At 41.4% G+C, this 12,188-nt stretch overlaps 1 protein-coding gene across 3 annotated transcripts in view; it reads right to left on the bottom strand.

Annotated features, from left to right (window-relative positions):
- Positions 1–12,188, bottom strand: part of SEMA5A (semaphorin 5A) — a 976,513-nt gene that overhangs the window by 37,732 nt on the left and 926,593 nt on the right. For all 3 annotated transcript variants that reach the window (XM_030205332.1, XM_030205321.1, XM_030205342.1), the window contains one exon: positions 6,487–6,705. In XM_030205332.1, coding sequence (XP_030061192.1) covers positions 6,487–6,705 — 219 coding nt within the window. The remainder of the gene's footprint in view (positions 1–6,486; positions 6,706–12,188) is intronic.

Genomic DNA, 12,188 nt, shown 5'->3' with positions numbered 1-12,188 from the left:
TATCACTATCCTTTTTCCCTTTACATGTGGGATTTCTATCTATAAGGATTCCAAGGTATGTTTTGTGTCCTATAGAATTTTTAGTCTATTCGAGTAAAGGCCCTCTTTAACGTAAAATGCTACCCCTACACCAATTCATTCCACCCTATCACTGCGATATAATTTCTATCCTGGTATGACAGTGTCCCATTGGATATTTTCCTTCCACTAGGTCTCAGTGATGCCTATTATATCTGTCTTTTCCTTTAGTGCAATACATTCTGCCATCTTATTTCTTAGGCTTCTGGCATTTGCATACCGATATTTTAAACAATGTTTTTATTACTATTTAAACTTGCTCAGCAGTTGAAGGCGAAAATTTTCAACCTTTAAAATTCATCTGCCCTTTATTTAAAGACACCTAGTCGACAATGGTCTTTATTGCAACTTCGCTATTGGGATGCCTTATCTTCACTGTTCCTTGTAAGCTGAACGGATGTCCTCCACCTTCAGTCCTGCTAGTGTGCGGGGTGGGGTGCTGCTTCACTATCACATTTTCAATAGTGAGGGTCAGCCAAGCTCTGTAGGACTCCAGGGAACCTGGCTGTCCCTAGTGGTTGAAAACACAGTATTGAAGCAGCACCCCTACTGCCAACAATGCAGTTGGAGGACTCCTGCTCAGTTTAGTGGGAACAGTGCCCATCTTTCCTGGTTTGGTGTAATCCTTTCAAAATACCTTGTTCTGAACCATGTGCTTTTGAGCGACTGTCAGCCTTCCTCCAGTTTCTAGTTTAAAAGTTGCTCTATCTCCTTTTAAATGTTGATGCCAGCAGCATGGTTCCACTTGGTTAAGGTGGAGCCAATCTTTCCAGAACAGGCTCCCCGTTCCCCAGAGTGCTGCCCATTTCCTAACAAATGTAAAACCCTTCTCCCTGCCACCATTGTCTCATCTACACATTATGATTCTGGAGCTCTGTCTGTTTCTTAGGTCCTGCGCATAGAACAGGGAGTACTCCTGAAAATGCTACCTAGGAGGTACCCTTGGGATGGGAGGAGAGGAAGAGATATCTGGACAAGGTGGTGGTGGGGGTGTTGGAGAGAAAGATATGTTGGGATCCCTGGGTGTAGGGAGGAGGAAGAGATGACAAGACTATTGGTGTAAGGGAAGAACAGATGCCTGAAAAGCGCCATCCTTACAAATGCATGAGAGGAGGGAACCTTGGCATAGAAGCTGAAGAATGAGGCTGATTGCTTGTGTCACACACCTAATGCATTTAACTTGGTATGTTTGTGAATGGATGCCTTATAGACAGGGATTATGTACTAGGGAAAGGGTGGCAGGGCTTGTGCTCAAATCAGATTCTGGAATGAGACTACATGAATGAGATATAGAAGCAAATCTTGAGTCTGTTGGACTGTGGTGATTATTCAAAATGGTGCTATTCAAATTTTTATTAAACTAAGTGTTAGATGAGTATGTATTATATGAGATGTAAAGTATCATTTTACACAGAACATAGAGACCTGAATCGAGATGTTCAATTTGGGACGTGCTCAACTCCGCTGATGCACATTCTTTTCCAAAATATCTGCAGGAGCGCAAGTGAATTTATTGGTACATGCAGTGGGAGCAGCCATTTTACAAATCAACTGCATGAACCCAATAGCTTCTACATGGAGATAGTAACATAGTAAATGTCAGCAGATAAAGACCTGCAGGGTGCTCTCAGTCTGCCCTACAAGGTGGACAGAGTTTAAATCTGGCACTCTGTACAGGTTCCACTTCTTGATGATTAAACACTGGTAGACTTAATCTCTGTCTCCCCTACCAGTTTTGGGGCACAGAATGTAGAAGCCTGCCTGGCACTGATCCTATTTCCCGACTACTGGAGTTGCCATTGGAGCTCATTCCAACCTTGATCCTGATCTGTTTTTGCCATTTATGGGACCCAGACCAGAGACGTCTGCCTAACACTGATCTTACTTTCCAACCTTTGAACTGCCATGAAAGCTCATTCCGGTTATGAGGTCATTTACATTTTACTTTAATTGGATTCCATCCTTTTTCTATATAGCGTTCCTCTGTGTTTATCCCACACATTCCTGAATTCTGTCACTGGTTTTCTCTTCACAACCTCCCGCAGGAGTGCATTCCAGGCACCCACTACCCTTTCCATGGAAAAGTATTTCCTGACATTGCTCCTACGTCTCCCAACCTGCAACATCAACTCATGACCTCTAGTTCTACCACTTCTGAGTCTCTGAAAAAGGCTTATTTGCATATTAATACCTTTTAAATATTTAAACGACTGTATCATGACCCCTGAGAGGAAGAGTAGGGTAAACATAGTGAGGTCTTCAAGTCTCTTCTTATACGTCTTTTGGCACAAATCCCATATCATTTTGTCGGCACTTAAAAGTGGAAGTGGCAATTTCAATAATTTCTATGTTTATGTGGCGCCACTTTCCATGTGTAACAGCTGCCTCATTTTACAAATGTACACGAACAAGTCCCACAAATTAAGTAATGATGCCATAATTTTAACGTTGTTTCATTTTGAAAGTGAAAATAAACTATTTGGCATTAAGGAGAATGACTTCCCTAATCCCTCATGTAAAGTCCTAGCCAAAATGAGCACATTTTAAACATCTATATGTGACTTTGAGCTGATGTAAAGCTTGATGTAACATACGTGGAGGGGCATAATCGAACGAAAACGTCTATCTCCATGGGCGTTTATCTCCGAGAACGGGTCCGTGAAGGGGTGGACCGAACCGTATTTTGGGAAAAAATAGACGTCCATGTTTTATTCGACAATTTGTGAGCTGGGCGTTTTTAGTTTTCAGCGATAATGGAAAATGAAAGCGCCCAGCTCAAAAATGAATAAATCCAAGGCATTTGTTCGTGGGAGGGGCCAGGAGTCGTAGTGCACTGGTCCCCCTCACATGCCAGGACACCAACCGGGCACCCTAGGGGGCACTTTTACAAAAAAAAAAAAAAAGGTAAAAGAGCTCCCAGGTGCATAGCACCCTTCCCTTGTGTGTTGAGCCCCCCAAATCCCCCTCAAAACCCACTGCCCACAAGTCTACACCATTACTATAGCCCTAAGGGGTGAAGGGGGGCACCTACATGTGGGTACAGTGGGTCTGGGGGGCGGTGTGGAGGGCTCCCATTTACCAGCACAAGTGTAACAGGTGGAGGGGGGATGGGCCTGGGTCCACCTGCCTGAAGTCCACTGCACCCCCTAATAACTACTCCAGTGACCTGCATACTGCTGCCAGGGAGGTGGGTATGACATTTGAGGGTGAAAATAAAAAGTTGTGAAATGGCATATTTTGTGGTGGGAGGGGGTTTGTGACCACTGGGGGAGTCAGGGGAGGTCATCCCCGATTCCCTCTGGTGGTCATCTGGTCATTTAGGGCACTTTTTGGGGCCTTATTCATGGAAAAACAGGGTCCAGGAAAAGTGCCCTAAATTCTCGCTAAAAACGCATATTTTTCTTCCATTATCGGCGAAAGGCGCCCCTCTCTGATCACCTGATAACCACGCCCCAGTTCCGCCTTCACCACGCCTTCGACACGCCCCCATCAACTTTGTCCGCATCCGCGACGGAGTGCAGTTGAAAACGTCCAAATTCGGCTTTCGATTATACCGCTTTATTCGTTTTTGTGAGATAAACGTCTATCTCCCGATTTGGGTCGCAATATAGGCGTTTTTCTTTTTCAATTATAAGCTGGATAGTAACATAGTAGATGACGGCAGAAAAAGACCTGCATGGTCCATCCTGTCTGCCCAACAAGATAAACTCATATGTGCTACTTTTTGTGTATACCTTACCTTGATTTGTACCTGTTCTTTTCAGGGCACAGACCGTGTAAGTCTACCCAGCACTATCCCTGCCTCCCAACCACCAGCCCCGCCTCCCACCACCGGCTCTGGCACTGACCGTATAAGTCTGCCCAGCACTATCCCCGCCTCCCGCCACCGGCTGTGCCACCCAATCTCGGCTAAGCTCCTTAGGATATATTCCTTCTGAACAGGATTCCTTTATGTTTATCCCACGCATGCTTGAATGCTGTTACCGTTTTCATTTCCACCACCTCCCGCGGGAGGGTATTCCAAGCATCCACTACTCTCTCCGTGAAAAAATACTTCCTGATGTGGAATTGTTTCCTTGTACACATGTAGTCATTCCTTTTAAAAATGGGAAATACATGTGTGAAATTTAGTCCTGCACAAGCTATACCCCAACAATACCCCTTGAAATCTCTATATAATGTGTAAATAGTAGCTTTCTGAAATTGATATTTACATGTGTGTGATATAAAAATGTAAATGGTGCTGTTTATAGTTAGATATATTTATAAAATAATGGCCTTACTGATTATAAAAACTAACTTGGATTTTGGCTATTGCTTTTAACTGGTACTATACAACTGTAGGTACTATTTGCTGTGTATTTCTTATTTTTAGTTTTACTATTAAATTTATTTTGTGATTTGATTATATTAGGTTTTTTTTGTGTGTGTTATCCACTTTGACCATTCCCTGGTAATGGTGGACTAGAAATAAATGAATTGAATTGTAATCGAATAGTAGGTTTTGGCAATGTAAAAGAAATACCACAATTGCGAAGGGAGAAACAATGGAAAGAAAGAATAAATAAGCAGTGTGACTGATATACTTACTAAACAGTGAAAACATCTGGATCAAAAATGAAGAGGCTTGTTATATTAATTTACAGACTACTCTATAGTATCTTATTACTCCAAGCTATTAATATTCTGGCATTTATTCCCTTCTAATCTCTCCACTAATGCTGGCTAAAATATGCTTGGAAGCAAAGCAGAGCATTTCTCATGCTTATTTGCACATCAGCCCTATTGAACTGCAGTTCACAAACTTTGGTACATTTGGCATCTTTTCAGGACCTATAAAACAAAACTCACAGGATCTGGTAACAGAAAAAAAATGTGAAATGTTAACAGGTTTTCCACAGCTTGGACTGTGATGATGCACATTTTAAATAATTTACTAACTGTTCTTCTGCTGTCCTCTCTTTTTCTTTCAAATTCCTTGAGCTAGTGTCTTCAATGGGATTGGCTTAGCACACACTATCACAGAAATGAACCTCACTCAGAAGCCAAGGTATGTTGAGTCTGATCTCAGTCTCTGAAATTTACTTGGCTGAGATTTCACACTGGTGTACTTTCTCATGATCCACCTGCCAATCTTTTAGTAGCCACAGCTCGGCAAACTCTATTATTGGATGACACTACAGCATTAGTTACCAGCCTCAATAAAGAAGCAACTGGGTCTCTGACAAATTAATGCTAAAAGCAAATAACTGGGACTCATATTAAGTTTCATCTTACAGGCCTTCCTGATTGAGGGGTCCTTTTACTAAGCCATGGTAAAAAGTGGCCAGTGGTAGTGTGGGCGTGTGGTTTTGGTACACGCTGGGCCAATTTGTATCATGGCTGGGGAAAAAAGGCTTTTTATAATGGGGGCAGTAAATGGCTGTGCACTAGAATTAAAGGTAATGCACGGTTATTTACTGCCTGAGCCCTTACTGCCACCCATTGACCTAGCGGTAAGGGTTCACATGCTACATGCATAGTACTCTTGCAGCACGCACCGATGTGACTGCACTGCCGATTACCGCCGGGAACACCCCCCGCGGTAGAAAATACAGAAATATTTTCTACCGTGGGAAACTGCATGCGCCAATTTTGAAATTACCGCCAGATGGGCACGCTAACCGTGTAGTACTGTTGATTTGGCGCGTGCTGCATGTGCGGTAGCCCTACCGCCGCTTTGTAAAAGGGCCATTGAATGAGTCATTATATTTTTGGTAGAGTCCTTTAAATAGACTTAAAATGATGAAAACTTTTACAGTAACCAGAAAATAAGCTTATGATCCTTCTTCCCCTCCCCCCATATTTATCATTTATATATATATATTATCGTTTTAAATATTTTTTCTTTATCAATGTTAAACCCAATGTAAAACAAACAGCAATCAGTATAACAGCAAAACATAATTTGCATACTCCCACCCTCCCCTTTCCTTACCCAAATGGAGGAAGTGGTAATATCCCATTATTTCATTATCTGTAGCGATAATCTTTCATTTACTGTGATTAATTTGGGAAAAACAAATAATTTCCTCCTGAAACTTTGCCTCCCAGCTCTTTGCAACCCCCTCCAATAACACCACCACCAACAATAACATACACACACTTTTTATATCTCCACTCAGCCTACTGTAGTCTTTTCGCTGCTGTGACAGCTCTTGGTGCTTCCAGAACTCTGCAATTGTGAGCCCTAAATTAGGACTGTGAATGCAACATCCTCATCTCCTGCCAACCTGGGAAGTGAAGACCTCTGATATGAACCGACTAGGTCCGTCTGCATGGAAGTGCACAGAGTTGCCACTGAGCCACTGAATCACTTTGATCAACCCCTTCCCCACCCCCCAAGTTCTAGGATTTTGAGATGCTTACCTGGGCAAGGTAAGATGTTACATTCTTGGTATTCCAGAGGTGGACCAAGACAAGAGAGACCCCCAGACTTAGGCTCTGGATTGTTGCAATTACGTTTGCGGCTCCGAATGCCTCTGCTGCAGTCACGACTACACTGAGACCATGAAGACCAGGCTGACCAAGCCCCATTAACTGTGTGAGATGAGTATCGCCCAGAACGCAAGAAATCTCCTGATAGACCTAGGAAGGAAAAAAAAAAGTTTCATTGGATTATAAAGCTCAGGACAATCTTCCTTATGTATATGTGTCTAAACTTCCAATTTACCATGCCTACATATAACTTTATTATTTGGATAACTAGGCAACAGTACCTATGTAGAGTTGTGTGTAAACATTTAGGCACCCACTGGTCAGATCATATGTTTCACTGGATCCTTAAGTGAACAGAAGCTAACATGACCTCTACATGTTACAAAGTTAAACAGTGGCAAAAACGCTTTCTGATAATTGCTCACTTTTTATGAAGGTGAAAAATACATGAACTGTTCCACAATCCATGTAATGTTCTTGCATTGGGGTTAGGCTAAGACAGGCAAGAACCTGTGTAGTTTTGGCAAGAAAAAGTATCTCTTAGCATCATTTGCAAAAGGCCAAATGCCTCCAAACCCTTCCACAGTATTGCTCATCAATATGTTGGGCACAATAAGCTCCAGGATATATCAGAGTGACATCCTTTGACCAACACACTCCATCATTTATCCTTCAACCAATTTCTAATCCAGTTTGCCAGTTTAGCTCCCACCTGTAGAGCACTCAGTTAATCTGTGATCATCCTATGAGGAACAGTAGCAAAAGATTTGCTAAAATTCGTGTACAGTACATCTAGATCTCATGTCAGCCAGTTTAAGAAATTGATCAAGTTTATACTTTCGGTGGTTACAAATATAGGGATAGATATTCAAAGAGGTTTAATTGAACAGGAGAGGCTCCTGATCCCTTAAACCCCATCAGCAAGGCAGTGTCACTAAATATCTTCTCTGACTGCCACAACACTGTATGGGTAGTACTGGAAAGAAATTGTGGAAATGAACACGATAAGTATTAGGCAAACACCAGTGAACCCCTAGAGTTTGGAGGTCCTGTATTTCCTTTTTGTGAAGTGAGTACCATACACCATAAAGTATTGTTTTGCACCTGAAGCAGCCCATGCAGGGCGAAACATGGCCATGTCAGACATATTTTAACTTAAATACTAATAAAAGGCTCTTTTTACAAAGCCGCACTATCAATTTCAGCACGGCAAATGCAATGAAGCCCACAGGAATTGAATGGGCTTCATTGCATTTGCCACGTAGGAATCACTAGCGCAGTTTGGTAAAAGGAGCCTCAAGTGTTTCCCTAGTACTTACCGTGTCCACGTCCATGATTTCTTCCCTACTGGATCTAGCAGATCACTACCTGCTTGTTTTTTGGGCAGTACTGAGGGAAGTCTGGAGGCAGAGGTGGCAGATATGCAAGTACCAGCCATGTTCAGTGCTGGTGGCCACATAACTAACTGGGTAGATAGGACCACACAAAAAGCATCCTGTCTTTGCCCAGTTAGGTATGTGTATACTGGCACCAAGTATCACCCAGTATCTGCATTATTTCTGGATTTACAGCTGACCCAGCTATTCAGTCTTGGTGCTCAGACATTGCTTAATATTGAATATCCAGGTTAGATTCAGCTCGTGGCTTCAGCAGCTTTACAACCGCTGACCGCTGTGGGCTGAATATCAGGAAGAATAACGTTTATGGCTCAAGTGGTTCATGATCTATTTTGTGGGACTTTTTTGGTGTAAGTCTATTTTCCATATGGAGATGATGTGGTTATATTTTAATTCATTACTTTATGTATGTGTAGATTTGTAAGCCGTTTTGACAGAACAGTGTGGGGGTTTTTTTTTTTTTTAAATTGAGGTATATAAAAATTTTGAAATAATAAATAAATCCACTCTATGTTAGAAGCAGAAGAGCACAGATGACTTTGGGAGACTAGTTCATCCAGGAAAATAGTTTTCTCTGGCTAGACTTGTCAGCTGGAACTTTAAACACAATTCCCTTTGAAGTGTGAATTCAACAGGAAACATGCTACAATTAATCCCAGAGCAATTTTTCCAGTGCGAATAGGCGACAGAGTGAAGTCAAATCAAGTAAATAAACCAAGGTAATTAATCTAGGTGCGTGAAGTGCATTTGCGTGCAATTCGTTTTATCAGTCTGAAAATCAAGTTTTGAAATGCAAAAGTTCTATTGGTCCTTCGAAACTTAGTTGGCAACCGACATTGCAAATAACAGCTGCTTTCATTTTCACTGCTAAATAAAGAGCGTGATGAAAAAGACAAAGCCCTTAAATGATTTTCTTTGGTACTCAAAATGGAATCTGTGTAACCCTCCTAGCCTCCCTCCTCGCCCATCTGGAACAAATTACCTCCAGACTTCTACAATGTCCTTTTACTTCAAAACTTTCTGGTCCAGACTGAAAAATAAACCTCTTCAATTTACCTTTCATAATCAGTCTCACAGTTTGCTATTTCTAGCCACCAAGACCTTGATTATGTAGCATATAAGGTACTTGCTCAGCTATGTTCTTGTAAGGCACCTTAAGTAGGTTGCCCATATAGTATAAATAAACATACGTAAATATCCTGTTAAGTGGTGGGCCACAAGTCCTGCCTCTCTAGTTTTCTAAAATATTACAATACTCAGATCCTACTTAGGGACCCTTTTACTAAGGGGCGCTGAAAAATGGCTTGCGGTAGTATAGACGTGTGTTTTGGGTGTGCGCAGAATCATTTTTCAGTGCACCTGTAAAAAAAATGCCTTTTTTAAAATTTTTGCCAAAAATGGACGTGCGGCAAAATGAAAATTGCTGCACGTCCATTTTGGATCCGAGACCGTACTGCCAGCCATTGACTTAGCACTAAGGTCTCACGCGGTAACCATGCAGTAATTGTCTACATGCGTAGAATGATGATTATTGCCCGGTTTTTGCCACGTGCTAGAAAATAAAAAATATTTTCTGATGTGCGTAGCGGGCACGCGTCAAAAATGAAATTACTGCAAGGGCCACGCAAGAGCCAGGCGGTAACTCAAAATTGACGCACGTTGGGTGCACGTAGGCACCTAAGCAGCTTAGTAAAAGGGCCCTTTAATCTTTGTTTTTACCCTTATTTCTGTACAATAAGGGTTCTTTGTGGTTTTTTCCTCCTTTTCTGAGTTTTGAAGCGTCACTGTCTGCTTGAAAAGCAGAAGAAACATTTTGCCATGGTGGCTTACATTACTGGCATACAACCACCACAAATGAGCTGTTTTCCATGCATTTTGCATGCATTTGCATGCTTTGCATTTCATTACTATGTAAGCCATGGTACATCATAAAGGCGGGGTATAAATGACCTAAATAAATAAATAAATATTATCATGCATTATGGTAATATAATTTGTATTAGTGCCCTTTAACACACGTTAAGGGGCACATAATTTAAAAATCTTTAAAAACTTTGTGAGCCCACTAAGGGTATGGAAAATACCTATTGTACTTAATTATATAAAACACTTAAGGTTGTACTTCAGAAAGGCTTTATATCAAGTATCTTATAAACATATTCATTACTTTGTAAAGGTAGGAAGGGGGAATTAGGCAATAACTATTCTACAAACCGTGCCTAACTTTAAGCACGACATATAGAATAATGCTTTGTTTTGGTGCCATATATAGAATTCACCCCTAAATGGTCTTTAATATTTTTTGAAGGTTTGGGGGGTGGGTATGTGAGGAGAGGTAGGATGATTGCAATTGTAAGACTAAGGCATTGATATCCCACCTTTCTGTAGTACAACCAAAGTGGTTTACAAATTATATACAGGAACTTTCTCTGCCCCTAGTGTACCTGGAGCAATAGCAGGTTATGTGTCTTGCCTAGGGTCACAAAGAGCTGCAGTGAATCAAGTCTGGTTCTCCTTGTTCTCAGGCCACTGCACTAACCATTACGCTATTCCTCCACAGTGCTTAAAAATGTTAAATTAATAAATAGCACAAAGGTTAGGGCAGAAACACACCTTAATAACTTTCTCCTTAATTCTGTTACAGTTCTGTACACTAGCTCAGTGGTTTCCAAACTGTCCGTGGGGATCCCAGCCAATTGAGTTTTCAGAATATTCACAATCATTACACATCAAAAAAATCTACATGCAGTGGCCGCACTTCCACAGGATAATTTTACAACCCACAATTTAATCTGTTATTTTTTTCAGAAAATAGTGCTCAAATGGCCACACAATAATGCAAACTCATGGTAAAGAATAGTTGATGGCTGTCATTACGTGGGGGATTTCAGTGTGTACAGCATGTTTTGCACTCAGAAAAGGGCTTCTACAAAATGCATAATCACCTACACGTGTAAAAAGTACATGTATGGAGAGTGTGTGCCTACTTTCATGTGCTGTGGTGGTACCTGCCTGTAACAGTCTCCCAACTGAGCTGGTGAAAGCAAAAACAGTAAAAGAATTGAAGATAACATGGGATAGACATGAGGCTATTCAGTGGCAAAGCAGTGAAGGAAAACCTTAAGATGAACTAAGATCGATGGCAGTGTGGTAGGAATTAAACTGGCTGCACTAGATGGACTCTTATTTTCAATCATATATTTTCTGTATTTCAATAGATGTATCTAGCAGGCATTACTTAATTACCAGAAGGCAGTAATTTCCACAGAATCAAAAGCTCAAGGACAAGGTTTTGTCAAATGAAGACGAAGTGAGGGAGGTTCAATAACAATGCCAGAAATATTTTTCACTGACAGACTTTCTGGACACCTGGAACTGTGAAAGTGATGGGAGCCAAAAGACTGATAAACTGAAGCATGAATGGCAGAGACACAGAGATTTTAGTAGTTGGAGAAGACCTCAAGTCAAGCAGGACTTGTGTCGGCACAATAGGAATATTCATCGGGATTGTGGTTTCATTTCAGAGAAGCTTTATGTGCATACAGAATGGGAGGAATACTATAAATAGTGCTCAAAGATGAGATCCAGAAAAGACTGACACTAAGGGCCAGATTCTATATAAGGTGCCTAAATCCGCGCAGTAAACATTTCCACCTAAGCGTATTCTATAGGCAGCACCTAGATTTAGGCGTGGTGTATAGAATATACTTAGTTGCTATCCCAGCGCCTAAAACTACACGCCTCCACCAATGAAAACATGGCGTAAATCCCTGCACGTAGATTTACGCACACTGGGCCATATTCTATAACTACGCAAGTAAATTTGGGAATGCTCACAGAACGCCATTTCCCCACCCATAGCCACATCCCTTTTGAACTGCGCGCATTAGAATTTAGGCACAGTTAATTACAGAATACGCTTAGCAAGTTGTGTCTGTAAATTCTAATTATTGCCAATTAGTGCTCATTATTGCTTGTTAAGTGCTGTTATCTATGCTGATTAGCTTGTTAAGCCAATTAAGTTATGCGTGCTGTTATAGAATATGACTGGATTTCAGCAAGGATCTCTAGGTGTGCTAAACAGAATCTGGCAGTAAGCGCTATTCTCTAAAGTGCATGTGCCCTTTGTAGAATAGCATTTATCGCTAATTCCCACGCCCAGCTCTGGACACCAGGTTTGCACCTGATGAAACTTGGTGTCCTGGGCGCGGAGACCCACTATTCTATAACAGTGTT

The sequence above is a fragment of the Microcaecilia unicolor genome, chromosome 1, assembly GCF_901765095.1.
Source record: "Microcaecilia unicolor chromosome 1, aMicUni1.1, whole genome shotgun sequence".
Classification (NCBI taxonomy): Eukaryota; Metazoa; Chordata; class Amphibia; order Gymnophiona; family Siphonopidae; genus Microcaecilia; species Microcaecilia unicolor.
Note: the sequence above shows the minus strand (reverse complement) of the source record. Positions and strands in the feature narration are given on the sequence as shown.